The following is a 15,927-nucleotide window of genomic DNA, read 5'->3' on the forward strand; positions in this document are numbered from 1 at the left end:
TTCAAATAACTCATATATAATTTATGAACAACTATCCCAAATTTATTTACAACCCAAATATTCACCCCATGTCAAAAAATAAATAAAAGCAACCCATTAAGACATTAACCCTTCCCTTAAAATAAAACTAAATAAAATACACTACAGCTACACTCTGCTACAGTTTTGATGTATATGTATATTTGTAGTTGTTTTGTTAGTATTATTCTGTGATTTGATCTAAATACAGTTTTATAAAGCTCAATCTAATAGTATGAGTTCATTAAAGCAATAAATAGGACATTTTTTGACATCCTGTGAACATAGGTTTTTTTTCTGTATTGTCTGAAACCCGTCTTCCCAAGAAAAACGACACAATAGGTTTGCCAGTCGCTCAGAAATGTCAGAAATGACCTAGTTATGTTTGAATGACAGATGCTTTCTAACAGTCATAGAAATGATGACTCATAGAGGTGGCGATGTTGTATGTAACTTTTATATGATGTGTATATAAAAGTTGACAAATTTCTCCATTGGCGGGTTGTGTGGATAGTTTACCCAAACTTGCAAAAGTGGACTTTGCTATAAGAGTCCACTGTTTGCTTCCCATTTGCAACCGCAAGTGTCACATTTCCAATTGCGAGTCGAGTTAATTGATTAACCCTGTTGTGTTTATTGTTGCCGTGACAAAAAAGTTTGCCTAACTTTAAATAAGTAGTAGTAAGTCATTTGGAAAGCATAGACAAATTATGTCCTGCTGATTACTGGCATATTAAAAAAATGCTTGTGTGTGTCGTTCTGGAGTGCACATGGTTTAACGCCTATTTGGTTTATTGATTTGGAAGACTTGTAAATTTGACTTGAATGCCATTTTCAGTTATTAAATACACTTTACAGCTGGGTAAACCATGGTGCAGATTAGCGTGGCCACCAGATATTTGTTCTGTGTTGCTACCTGAAGGAAACCTTTCCTCCAGAGCTTTTTCCAAATCACTATTCATCTTAGAGAGCAATTTTCAAATTTGTGCTGATGGATTACCATTCCTTATCTTTTTCAACACCTCTCAGATTTTTACCTGACTCTCTCATGCGCCCGTCTGAATGACTCAGCAAATCAATCCTCATTTTTGCCCGCTGACTTATATATGTGCTAATATCCAACTATTGACAAGATACTAACTTGGTTGATTTCAGCAGGGTTTCATTGATAAAAGGACACATTCTGCTGGTTTATTTCAAATCTACACTGTTTTCCACCTCAATATGTAATCAAATGGTTCATTAATCCTCAATTTCCTTCACTCTGCTTTTTCTGTTCTTGCACCAGAGCAATTGTTTTGTTTTTCCCTGAATCTTGGACACTAATATTTCCATTTTTCTCTTGTTTTGTTGTTAATCTTGCAGTACAAAAAGACAAGCATGCTGTACATATAAATATAAATAAAAAGATTAGTGCATACCATGAATTAGCTTTACATTTCAGTTTAAACTTAGCTTTAATTTACAGCTCTTGAAGGGAAATTTTCGGAAATACGTTTATTGACTCTTGCCGGAAGTTAGGTGAGAAAATTGTTCATTCTTATGTGTGCTTTAAGTTAAAAATAGCTGGTCAGCTAAGAGCACAAAGACCACGGATGTATTACAAGAATAAATATAAGACAAATACAGGGGACAGATAGTCTGGTGCTGTCCAAACATGGGGAAAAAAGCCTACAAGGAACTCTACAGCTCATTAATTACCATGTTAAATTTCTTTTGTTTCATCTGTACTAAAAACCAAAGTGAAAAAACAGCATTTTGAGGTTGTGGGTGGGATTGAAGGTGAATTTTGTCACATTTTGTCAGAGACATTCTAGTGGTTTACAATAAAGATAAGATAAGGTGCTTTTTGCTGTACATATTGTACAAACAGGGGAGTGCCATTGATTCTCTAATCCAACTATGGGAAAGAAAGTGAAGCAAATTAAAGCAAATTAGCATACTCTTTAAAATGAATGATTATGTTTAAATCTAGATTAATTTATCATCATTATCAACTTATAATACCACTATATTGATTACAACAGGATTAATACACTACTTGGATGACAAATAGGGTAAATGATTATTGGACTGTTTCTGCCCATAATGGCTTACTGTCACTTTTCATTCTCAAGTTATTTGTCACAAAGTTTTTCAAGGTTGTACCACAACTGTTTTACATATTTTTGTGAGTTTATATCCCACAACTCTAAATGTGGCTGTGCTCTTTCACCGTTGTATATCTTGCGGGTGTTAAAAAGCTAATCCATCACTATTAAACAGCCAGTAAAATGTGAAATTTCTATCTCCACTGAGCCATTTGTGCATGCTAACGTGTGAACTTTTCTTTCTTTTCTTTTTTTGCCTTTGGGAGTGTTGCTGCACTCATGCAGGCATTATCACCTCAGAGTGTCAATCAGCAAATTAGAGACACAGGAAAATGTGACACTTGAAAGATGGAGGATGCACTTTAGACCCCACATGTTCTGATGCCAGCGTGACAGCAGTTGATTATGAAGCTGATGGTAATAATCAGAAAAATCGAGAAATGCTTTGAACTGACTTGTGAGGTAACGGTACACCAGCACAGACAGTGTTGTGAAAGCTGATATAAGGCAGCATCTGTATTTGTTCAGTTGTTTACATGAATGTAAGGTTCTGTGAAAGGATATATTTTTTCCTATATTTTTCTTCTGGTCAACATGTGCAGAACCCAACCAACAATGAATTGATCCTATGTATTGTGTGTGTGTGTGTCCAAAACCTCTGTGCCACAGGCCTTCATTGTTGTCCAAAAGCTATTAAAAGCAAAAAGCAAATCAATGAGCCAAATTATTGCATAGGGTGACATCTTCCTTCACCATGAAGAGTTTGTTTTTATGGTGGATTGTTTAGAAACTGCTCCAAAGGCTAATAATAGAGATTCAGTCTCTTGAGAATAATTTTGTGTAATGCAGATGCCACTGTGCATGTACGGGAACACGCTTCTGTAACTCAGTGCAATCTCTGATTTTGTGTCTTTCTGAAAAAATGAAGTGTGTTCCTTGGGTTAACTTTCTATATTCTTTGACTGCTCTGCATCTTCCACAGCAGTTGTTATGAAAAAATTAAATTCTATTATTATATTGTTAATTATCGTTTTTATTGAGCTCATAGAAAAACTATAGGCATCATTAAAATATCTATAGGCATGGATACTTATTTCACTGTAATCTGGTTTTGTCCTAATCCATAAAACTACCGAATGCTATATTTTATGAAGCCATTTTTCAACTTTCTAGCTGTAATTTCTGCAGTGTAAAGATGTGTACAGTGTTTGCTCCTCTCCCTCCTGCTATCATTATGTTGTGACGTGTCAGAGCCATCCACAACCACACAACTCCTTCATGGAACTTGTCCTGCCTCGAGCTAATACGTTTAGCCCACAAATGTGTTGGATTTATGGGAAATAAAGTTTGTTAAATACCACTGATAAGCATAAATATTGAACAAATATCAATATGTTTTTTCAGAAAATTCCTGTCCTTTATCTAAACACGTGAAGCGAGCCACACAACATAATGTTGAGATCTGTTCACAGGCTCGATTTTTTAGTTATCAGCATAGTCAAATGTCAGTAGTATTTCAAAAGAGGATTTCCATCACTGAGATATTCATACTTTTCATCTAGCAGGTTGACATTTTGACTAGTTTCTTGATTTGATATTTTACCTTGATTATCAGGGTTTGTGGATTTAGCAATTTGAACTGTGATAGTCATTTGCAGCAGACATATATCAGAATCAATAAAGTCATTTGTCGAGCAGATCAGAGAGACACATTTACCACTCTCCTTGTCATGTGGTTGTTACACCTCAGTAGCAATTTGAACTTTAATTAGAGCGACTTCTTTTCTGAGATGGAGATATTTTAGCCGTGAGAGCACCAAAACATGCTGCTGGACATTGACGTTCCTGTTATTGCAGAATGTTTTCGTCCCCCAAGAATGAAAACACAAATTAATATTCATACAGTAGTCCTCAGACCTTTATTTCCTGCTGAGGCAGAACTGAATGATAGATGACAACTGCTTTGAGTTGCCATGTATCATTAAGCCAAATTGTCGATGGACAGCGGAACAAACCATGACAGTTTCTTTATTTTGTAGGTTTGTTGTGATTTGTGTTTGACAGTGATTAATGGTCCAAACAAACATTGAAACATTTGCATTTATAGTGCAGTTTGTATTACCAGAGCAAGTGGTCAGTAGAATTTAAGCATATGGTACTTTTTAGGACCATCCCTGCACATTTTTCCTGCATTTACTTGTCACTTTATTCAAAATTAAAAGATTAAAGCTAATTCCTTATAAAAGTTACCTTCAAGTATGATTCTTTTATGTAAACTTTTATATCAGCTTTGTTACTTATGGGAGTACTTGCCAAAATTAAGAATAATATACTATTTATTTATTGGAAATAATCCATATTTTGTTATATTTTATTTTTAAATATGCTCACAGTTGGTTATGTAGTTATACTTTTGTTTATCTTGGCAGCCACTTAACCTAAATACCTGAGACATTTGGAGTCCTGCCTCACTTTAGTAGGAGCTCAGAGATCATACTAGAGTGAGGCAGTATGTATCATCAAAAGTAAGAAAGAACTATGTTGTTCATTTGGGGACTGAAGTCAGAATTGGCTCGAAATGGCTCCTGAAAGGCTTTCAAACTGAGAATGTCAAACATATGCGAATCATAATTTTCTTGGAATTTCAGCAGCACTTTCAGCAGATTTTTGATTGTGTGTAATTCAGTGTCCAGACCTGATCTTCTTCTCCAGCTTACATCCCACCTCATCACCACTCAGAATATTTTACTTACAAGTGCTGAGAAATAGCATCAGATTAAAGAGCAACAGAGCTGTGCAGAACATATATTCAGCTGCTGAAACGTACTCAGACAGCAGTGTGTTTTTCAAAGCTTGCATATGTAGCCTCTTTACGAAAATTTGCAAAATGAAGACAAACTGAAGTGATTGTAACTTTTTGTGAGACTAGATGTTGCAGTCTGCAAATAAAAACAAATGTAGTTTTGGAGTTAAAATGTTTACTTTCTCCTGCTTCACTTTAATCCACTCTGAATGTACAAACTATTAGTGACCTATTGCTGTTGTTGAATCCCAGCCTTTTTGCAAATCCACGACTCAGCCATCCCTTTACATTAAATAAAGCATCTGCTTGTCTGTATCTACAGCCTGGAAAATCAATGAACAAATATAGCTTTTACCTGGATTCACCTCATCATCACTGTGCTTGATGAAAGGAGGCTTTTTGTTTTGCGCATTCAGTGTAGTCACAAAATACCAAAGGAGTAGAAACACATATCCACGACATAACCAGTACAAAACAATTTTCAGCTGGATACTGGGTGTTTTGTTGTCTCAGGTGCAAAGGGAAACACTCACAGCACCAGTTTACTGAATGTTGTGGGACTCTGCTGCCCTGCCTACCAACATTATCACACACATTACAGCTCAGGCCTGTTCCACACAACTGGAAATAATCAGTACACCAGTTTTTCACACAAAAAAGTGAAGGAAAGGAGTTTAGAAGAAAAGTTAAAAAGAATATTTACAGTAATCACCTTTTTTCTTGGATTGATTTTCATATTGTAATTTGATTTAGTGCTCACTGATGTTGATGTATATAATTCTTGATGTTATCTAGATTTACATCTGAAGTAGAGCCTGACTGACACACACGGTCAGTATTATCAGATGATTTTATACCATCAGAGATATGTTGGTTCTGGTTCAAAATGAGAAACTGCAGTTCAACAAAACGTTTGAGGTCATTTAAAAAGTGTCTCAATAGATATCTTTTTTTTTGTTTTCACTTAGTTCATCTCAATATTCTTTCATAACTAAATCAAAAACAAAACAAAACAGCCAATATATTGTTGCTGGATTTTTAACCCTCATATTCAGTGTGTGTCCAGCTCTAATATGAAAGGTTGTAAAGGGTAACAGGAGGGATTGCAGGACAATGCATTGCATGTGGTAGAGCTGCTGCTCTGTCTTCATTTTATGATGGAAGAGGGCAATTCAGGTTTAAAGTTTTGGCAGGAATATTATGATAGTTTGTCTCTTTGTGCCTTGAATCCAGGTAGAGTTGCTGTGCTTTTGGGTGCTTTTTCTGTTCTCCTCCTTTATGCCATTCTGCAATATTCTGCAGTATAGCTATAAATCTGCTGAAAAGAGTGAAGCTCACCACCCAGACTACAAATGAATGTGAGTCCATGGGCCTGAAAGATGACTTCACATCTACTTAAGTCAATGTTTTCATTCAGTTTCCCTTGAAAGGTTTAAAAAAAAATCTTTCTTGGTAAAAAAGGTGGATGCTTTAATGAGACTGATTCTGGCGGTAAGCGTGTGCTGCTCAGCCATGAAAGTATGCTTGGTTGATAGAGGATTGTATTGAAGATAAGATAGGGAGAGAAGATAAAGGAAAATTCACAAACATCATCACAGCATGATGCTCAAATTCAGTAGCAGCTACGTTAGGAAACGTGACCTTTCCCTGACTGAGCAACATTTCCAGATCCAAACCTCCTGCTGCACATGTTGTCCTCATTGCTGGAATATGATAACATTTTGTCATAGTTGGCTACGTTTACATGTGCAGAGCAATTTGGCTGATGGTCACATTGGGTTGAGGTCTCATTTCAGTTAAGCTGTTGCCGTGGACCTTTGATGCTCCATAAAACCATGAATAAACCATGAATAAATCCCATGAATAAACCAAATAACAGACTATTTCTGGTGCCCCGTTCAGAAGACGGTTCACCTGCAATTAAGTTCAAACACAGTAATATGTCTTTGGAAGAGAAAAATAATAACCTGTGTATTTTTCTGAACGCTCTTGCCAAGCAACCAATATTTTAGCAATGATAATCTTCATCAGATGCTGCTTGAATCTGACCTTACATAGATATCGGTCAATCAGTGCATCTCTTTGGTTCAGACTGAAATATCTCAACAACTGATTGCTGTGAACTTTGGTACGGACATTCATGTTACCCTCATGGGGAATTGTATTGAATTTGTTGACCCCATGACACATTATGAAGCGCCTTTATCAGACCAAAATTTGTCCAATACTTTGGTTTGTGACCAAACATCTGAGTGCAAAATGTGTGTTATTCCCATCAGCCTCAGCTGTATTTGTGTGCTAATTAGCAGTTGTTCTAACAGGAACAAAGTAAGCAGACCTGTAAAGATTATTGTCACTGGGACCAGAATGAGAGAGCATGTTACACCAGAACTCTTTACATTGGTTGCCTTTCAGTTTACACATTCATTTTAAACATTTGTTTTGCATGAGTCTGCTTGTCTGACATGTTTACAATGTTTAAACTAGGACAGCCTCTCAGATCCTCTGGCACAAGTATTTTAGTTGTTTGTAAGTGTGAAACAAAAATATTGGAGAGGCAGTTTTTAATTTTAAGGTCCCAGCAGTTGTAGTTCTATTTTATTGGTTTTATTACATTTTAATCTGTTTGTGTATATTTGATTTTTTTTGGGACATTTGTTCTGTCTTATTACCAACTTGTCAGTCGTCTGTAAAACACCTTGAATTGCACCAACCTGTACAAAAGAAACAAAGTTTGCTTGTTGTCAGCATGCTAACATTAGCACATAGCTGCCTATACAGCGTGGTTATAGTCACTTTAAACCAAACTTAACTTCTGTCATAATGTTGTAGGCATATTAATGTTGCCTCTAATGCATATAATTCTTTGACTCAAGCATGTTCATTTCTGTTTGCAACTGAATGAGTGGCAAGATAGGAATCAGCATACCAGTAGCTGTAACAGCCAAGTGCTCTTTGGCAGGCACAGATAATAACACACAAGTTATTAATGGCACACATTACTGAGAGTGCATCATACAGCAGTCTGTGGAGTTCAAGGTTTTCCAGCGGTTTTTGCAGTGACCTAACAAGCCTGTATAGGAGGACAGCGACAATATCACAGTATTTCTCATGGCAGTACAGGGAATTTGGACCAATTTTAAACTAACTCAGTGAACAGATGAAAGAGACATCTACTGACTGGGTGGCTGTGGCCTCTTTATGTCTCCATCTCCAGGTAACCTCTCTAAAACCTGCACACCAGAGGGCTGGACGGAGATGCATCCTATTGACATCGCCATGAACTGTGGGTACAATCTCAACAGCACCAGTGATGATGTAAGTAAACCACCACAGTCTATAAGAAGCATCAGAACAGATACACATTGGTCCTGTAGTGAATCAACTCAGCAACACCGTGGGAAACCATCTCGAGAGCCAATGGGAAGGAAGAATTGAATGAGAACATCTTTTCTTTTCTCTGTGGGTGGGTGTTGTTAGGCTCTGTCTGGAAAATGGCTGTGAATGTTGGTTTCATGACTCTTGTGTTTATGTCACATTTGTGTGATGTCTTCATTCGATCAAATTTGTGGTTGTTTTTCTTGTGAGTTGCCCTTGAGCACCAGTCTACATAGCACAACTAAATGTACAGATTAACACTCTGAAACTGACTGTATGTCCAAGTTAGGTTATACCATTGTTATAATAGAATGAACGTCAAGTTTCTCTTGACATTATTTAGAAATACCTGGTAGGAATCTAATGAGGGAAACAGTTTTGTTCATACTGAATTTTATCAAAGAAATACATTTTTAAGAAATGCACTTATTTGTTTTCTTGCAGAGTTACATAAAAATATTGTATGGAGCTGGAGCAAGCAGGCAATTAGCTTAGCTTAACTTGGCGTAAAGACTGAGTACAGGGGGACACAGCTGGCCTAACTCTGTCCAAAGCTCAAAAGTACACCTAAAACTCACTGATAAACACATTTGTTACATCCGAACGCAAACAGAAATGTGAAAACTCCAGTTCTATGCATCAGTCAGTCCGGGAAATTGGGATTTTGCACATTATTATTATTATTATTATTATTATTATTATTATTATCTATTTAATAGAGACTAAATGAAACTCAAGTACAGTAGTTTCTCTTTTATTTAACTTTGAGGCCATGATCCTTAATTTCAGAATTATATTAAAAATTAAAACTGAAATATGTTTCTGTGATATACAGTATGCTTTTTATTGAGGGAAGTTATTACATGACTCTTCATTTGTAGCAGTATTAAAAAATATTGCATTACTTTCCTTGCAATTTTCCCCAATTCCTGCAATTTTACCACAAAAATAGCACATAAAACACTACAAAGTATATTGCAATTTCAAGCATCATTTGGCCACAATAATCACAAAAAACTCTTACATACAGTAGTATACAGTGTATCAGTCACTATACTATGTTCACCAAGAAATAATTACACATAATAACCATGAAACTACAAACTGTGCTTTTCTTTTACATTTCTGTTTGTGTGCGAAACAAACAAACCAGATACAAATATTAATCAGTGAACTAGAAGTGCATGTACGTAGGTGTATTTCTGAATTTCGGAGACAGCCACGCTCACTGTTTCACCATGCTACGATAACTGTAAGCTAAGCTTTTGTCAATTTGGGTGAAATGGAAACAAGCTGTTAACACTATATCAACATATAATATAATCAGCTTTTAAGTTTATATGGTTTATATGGCAAACAGGTGCCTATTTGCATATCCAGTAGCCACGAAGATACATTAAAATGTATTTGGCGTTGTGTTTCTGTCCACTGGATGGATTAAAGTCCAGTATTCACCTTCCTTCTTAACTTCTGCAAGAAAGGGAATAAGCATATTTCTCCACAAGTTGAACTATTGTTCAAATCTTCATAAATAATGAATTATCTAAAAACCAAATATATTCTGACTACGCGCACATTGAAAATAAATTAACCAATAAGTCAACATCTATCTCTGCACAACACATTTGATTTTCATTGACAAGGCCAGGTCAGTTAATTCCTGCTTCTATTATCAGGCATTGAGAGTCATTAGAAGTTATTCATGTTGCCTTCAGGGTTAGGAAGGGAATAAATACATCAAATGTTGGTTTTATTTAGTTTAGATTTAATGCAGAGGGAGCTAATCTTGTCTGTGTGCCTCTGTTGATGAAGGTGGATCTTTCTCAGAAGTGAATCTGCACTACAGAGTGGTAAAAGCTTTCTTGGTGGGCACTCTGCTCTCTGAGTCAGCCTCATTAGTATGCCACATAGGAAGTCAGGAGGGACCAGGCTGCTGAAGTACTCTAAAAGGAATTCGATGTCAGTCTTTCTGCATACTTCATACCTCTGTGTGCCACAGGATGCAGAGCTCTTAATCTCATTTTCATCAAGCACAAAGTGTACAGTGCCATGACAGCAACATTGTGAAGCTACTCTGAAAGTCTCTGAAGCCAGCGCTGTCTAAAATCTAGCTACCAGCTATGACCACTGGTTTCTGGTTTCTATTAAGAAAGGGTAATGACACAAGATTGTGGTTCAAGAAATATTTATTTAAGGTCAATTGTTGTTATCTTGAGCACTAAATCATGAATTGAACCTGACAGGTTGAACCTCACTACTCTAGGTAGTTTTTCATACTTACTTGTAGAGGATTAGAGGGATGTTTCATGGGGCTAAAGAAAGAAGCTTTATAAAATAATTTAAAGCCACGTCTGTGTGCGGCTCCCCATCACAGGTTTCTAACTTTTTAAGCATCTTTAGAAGCCTATAAAACTGTACAGTATTACATAAAAAAAGGCAAAGTGTCCTCTAGCTTTCAGTCATATTACATGAGCTATATCTCCTGTCACATAATTATAGATATTCAGATGTAAATTCCTGAGAATTTAAGGACCTCTTGTCGATGTTGGCTTAAAATTTGACTTACAGTGATCTTTCTTGACCTTGGAAACAGCAGTTGTCCAAATCACTTTAAGCTCCACTTACTGTAGTAGCTGTTCTGGAGCTTTCGACCAAATCACAGATAATCAGCAGCAGGCACAGGTTGTTTTAGTTTTTTGGGGTTGCCCTCTTAAGCATCTCATGACTCCTTAAGGCTCCTTTACACTGTGTGATTTTGGGTTGTCTGAGACACAGACAGGATTTTACAACTATCATGACAGCAAATGTTTTCTCTTCTGTCGCGACGATCATGAGGTAAACAGTCAAGTACAGCATTTACATTACCAAATATTCCAACAGGAAAGGACGCTTACATGTATGTGATTTGCCAAGGCATATTCTTGACAGATGATGTTGGGTTGCTTTGCGGCAAAAGCTGAGCCTGGTTCAGCTTTTTTTTTGTTGCTGAGCCCCCTTCCTCATAAATGGGATGGCTGCATTTTTTTCATATTTTATTCACCTGCTGGCATTAGTCTGAATGCTGCCTAATGACGCCTTTATAGTCATCTGGTTCTTACCCAAAACTGGGGTCCTTTCTGGAAACTATCATTTTATATATTAGTTAGTTGATAAATGTATTTATTTTTTTTAACCATGACTATTATTTATATTTCTCTGCAGGGCAAGTTTTTTTGGCAAGTGAAGATTGGATACACCATTGGCCACAGTGTCTCCCTCATCTCCCTTACCACAGCTATTGTGATCCTCTGCATCTTCAGGTATACACAGAGACACACACACGAAAATGTTTTTACCCTTGCAAACAGTCAAGAATCTGCATTATTGACTTGTATAATTCTTTACTGAGTAAATAAATCTATTTCCTGGCTTCATGCAGTCAGTCATTTCGATAAAGGATAAAGTAAAGAAGAAAAAGAGACAATCACTGCTACAGGACCCCCGGCTGGGGCATTAGTATGAGCAATTTACCGTAAAGCACATTGACATTGTGTGATTATTCCTGCTGGGCGATGTGATATAGGGGACATTCACATCATTCCAGCATCACACATCAAACATTTATCAGTGCAACTTCACACTCGAGCACAAAGAAGGCATATGTTTAAATATGGGAGGCAGAAGGAAACATAGAAACACTTCCATAGGAGGACATTGTCATTCAAACTCGATTATTTTTCGGGGTCAAGATCTTTTGATGGCGCGCATCTGCAGCAGTTTGGAGATTATACGTCTCAAGTTTCAAATGTGATGGGATAAAAATACTGATATGTTTCCCATCTGATAAGTCAGGGAATGATTGTGAGTGCTTCAGAGACAATAATCAAGGATGACTGAGAGCACAGCCTTAGATTGCACCATCTTCACCCTAAAGGACAATAAATGGGCTATATACACTGACACTGTACATATATATGTGGATGACTGATGGATGTGGATGAATATTACAAAGAAATAATAATTTAAACAACCTTTTTGTACTCATATATACTCATATCTATTCTTTTGTACTCTTTTTTTCCACTGATCACACTGTAAATTCCTCTGGTGCAAAAAAACCCCCCATGAGTACAGTAGATGTGAAATTTTTACATCATCTTTCCTCTGTGTCCACTTCATCGCCTTAAATTCATAGCCACTGTAACAGGTGGTTTCTTTCTCCTGTCCAATCATGCATACTCTACTCTATACCCTCTAACTCATGTTCAGGGCTGCAGGGATGAATGGAAACTTCCTTTATTTCTCTCTTTGCAGGAAATTGCTTTTTCCTGTATAGTCTTTCACTGCCACTGCTGTGTGTGATACTGAATTAGTCACTGATCCGACCTGCGCTAGGTGTGAAAGTGTGTCCACCTGAGAGTTTTGTTTTCTCTCGTGCATCTAATGGCACAAGGCAGGTCAAAAAAAAAAAAGTGTGAAATCATGGCGGCTAGCAGTTGGGAGCCAGAGGGAGAATTATGACAGGGGCAGTGGGTACCTGGTGGGGTGGGGGTGGGGGGGGGGGGGGGCTATTAGTACAGATTGGTGTTGTCAAATATCCACAGATTGCAAGAAAGCACAAGTATGATTGTCTGTTATAACTGTGCCTTCAGAGATTTTTGTTTTTGTATGGAGCCTTGAAAACAGGAAATTATACTTATAAACAATAATGAATATACAGTATTCTTATAATATATAAAATAAGATCAAATAAAATGATCCCTTATTAATCCCACAGCGGGAACATTTGCAGCGTTACAGCAGCAAAGGGAATAGCGCAATAGCAAGAAACATCAGTTAAAAAGCAAGATATGATAAATAAATAAATCAGCAAACAGACTCATCGGTTGAATTCACATAGGAAATATTGCTATTCCACATGAGTGAATTTGTCAGTACTGATGTGTGTGGTCTGCTGGGAGCAGTCTGACAGCAGCAGTAAGGAAGGACCTGCAGTATCTCTTCCTCACACACAGCAGGTGGAGCAGCCTGTCACTGAAGGAGCTGCCCATTGCTGTCAGACTGCAGTGGGACATGTTCTGTATCAGGGATGATAGCTTAACTATCATTCTCCTTTCTCCCATCACCTCCACTGGGTCGAGGGGGCAGGACAGAACTGGCCTTCTTAACGAGTCTGTTAAGTCTCATCCTGTGAGCAGTCGAAATGCTGCTGCCTCAGCAGACCACACCAGAGGAGATGGCTGGTCGCTTATCACTTTCATTTAGCATCCCTCTCTCTCAGTATGTGCCCAACCAGTAAGCTTGTGATTTAATTCAGGTATAAAAATGCTGTAATTGTCATAATTGATCACATTTTTGTTTATGAGGTTCTAATATCAGCTGTGAACCAAGTATTAAGAAAATGTACTAAAGCAGCTCTAAAATATATATATATATATTTAAGATAACAATATATTAAATGACAATGTGTAATATGAGAGGCGTCACTTGTAATGATGAAACAACAGTCAGTGACTATTGCTCCCCTCAGCTTTATGGAGCTTTATAGTGAATTTTCTAGCTCATTGTCTGGCTGTCCAGCTTCAACTTTACTGTTTTGATCCACTCTCATAGTGTCATTTTAAGCCACACGCAGGCAGCTATTTCCAGTCAAAAAGCTCTAAATCCCATCGTACACTACTTGCTCAGCACCAAATGGAAAAACAGACACAGTTGGAGACTAGATGGTGAACATAGTGGAGCATATTGCAGCTAAATACTCAGATATTTCCCTTAGGAGTTGATAAGGTAGAGAAACAGAGCTAAAAGAGAGTTAATATTGGATTTACATTCACCAGGTGGACAGAAACACGACTCCAAATGAATGATAATGTTGCTCCATAACTGCTAGATGTATGAAACGTGATGATAAGTCAGTGTTTGTTCCAACGGCCCCCAAGTGGCCAAAAAATCAGTTACTAAATGCTTTAATACCACATTGTTACAAAAGTACTTAATCACAAGGGAACATTTTTACCTAAGTACAAAAGTATATCTAAATGTATCAAAAGTATTGATATAGTATTATAATATTTGTTTGTTATTGCTGATGCATAATGCTATAAGCAGCTTTTAAAATGTCGTAGCTGGTGATTATTTTTTTAATTTTTAATCTACAACCCTCCATAATAACTACAGTTGTTGAATATAGTAGAGTACAGTCACCTCAAATGTGTACTGTACTATCCTGATGTATTCTCAAACAACAACATTACAGACATGTGGTTGTATAATCAGTTTAGTGGCTACTGAGGAAAGAATGTACTGAGATGACCTGCAATATTAGCCCAGCAGAGAAGCTATTTAGTGTCCACTTCTTTAATGATGATTAATGGCGCTCATGTATCCGTGAGGAGTGTGACTGCAGTGGGTGGCAAGGGAAGCTGTGGCAGGTTGTAGTGAGGGCCTTCAGTGGGGGTAAATTAGTGGGACGGGGAGAATACCACAAATCACAAGTACCAGGGAAAACTGACAAAGTGCTTTTTTCTTTCAACAGGAAATTGTACATCTAGTAAATGCATTGATTATAAGTCAAAGTGGAAAATAATCTCTGTTGTTGTGCTGAAAATTACAGTCTGTGTTATAAATATTTGTGCATCTTCACAGTGGCAGCACAGCAACGCAGATGGAGATTAGATCTCACATTTGCCCCCAAAACACAACAACAAATCATTGCACGTGTTGTATTTCATCACCGTCATTCTGCCGAGCTTTCCCGTCTCTCACTGCGATTTCATTTGGCCACAAAAAGGCTCTAAATTGTCTGAAATTGGCTATAAATACTTCCTTTTATATCACAGTAGTGATTGAAGAAAACAGCAGACAGTACATTTAATGAAATAACAGTCCTAGTTTGCAAGATTTGTATAACAACGAATTACAATTGGAGGTTTAACTAGCTGTGAAAAATTGTGCTCTCCTGGCTATGAGATAAAGTTAGATGAAACTTTAATGATTCCCGTGGGGACTTTAAGTGATTGGGCATGTGTTGCACAACTGCTGAATATTTTCCTGCACTGGGAACAAGCATCGCTGGCATAAACAAACGATCGTAGCTAATGGGAGCTTTGACACAACAGCAGTGGTTTGTGAACTGCCTCTCTCTCTAATCATTTAATCTTCTCAAGTATGATAATGTACTCAGGAAGTCAAGAAGTATTTAGAAAATTGATGCTTGAGTTTTTCTGATTAGTCATTTTGAGATTCACCTCTCCTGCTCTCTTTATTGCTGAAGTGTGTATGAAGCGCAAACTGAAGCAGAGCCACCCACACAGTGACAAAAGGAACAAAGGAGCTTAATTATGAGTTAATTCAGTCTGTAATCTGCTGTCATTTTAGTCATTAACTCCAAGGACATTGGATAATTAGCCTGAAGACCCCCTTTATCGAATTTAAGTGTGTGTGTGTCTTGTCTCTTTGTCTTAATCTGTATTCTTATTTCCCTTTCCGTGTGTCCCAGGAAGCTCCACTGCACGAGGAACTACATCCACATGCATCTGTTTGTGTCATTTATCCTGAAGGCCATCGCTGTGTTCATCAAAGATGTGGTCCTCTACGAGGTCGGGGAGGTGGACAACTGCTCCTCAGGCTCTGTGAGTTAATTGTCCAAGACTCTGCTGT

At 37.4% G+C, this 15,927-nt stretch overlaps 1 protein-coding gene across 1 annotated transcript in view; it reads left to right on the top strand.

Moving 5' to 3' along the window:
• Positions 1-15,927, top strand: part of vipr1b (vasoactive intestinal peptide receptor 1b) — a 46,884-nt gene that overhangs the window by 17,950 nt on the left and 13,007 nt on the right. Inside the window, exons 4-6 of the mRNA XM_062441378.1 lie at positions 8,129-8,229; positions 11,491-11,588; positions 15,767-15,899. Coding sequence (XP_062297362.1) covers positions 8,129-8,229; positions 11,491-11,588; positions 15,767-15,899 — 332 coding nt within the window. The remainder of the gene's footprint in view (positions 1-8,128; positions 8,230-11,490; positions 11,589-15,766; positions 15,900-15,927) is intronic.

This window comes from Scomber scombrus, chromosome 20 (assembly GCF_963691925.1).
Source record: "Scomber scombrus chromosome 20, fScoSco1.1, whole genome shotgun sequence".
Classification (NCBI taxonomy): Eukaryota; Metazoa; Chordata; class Actinopteri; order Scombriformes; family Scombridae; genus Scomber; species Scomber scombrus.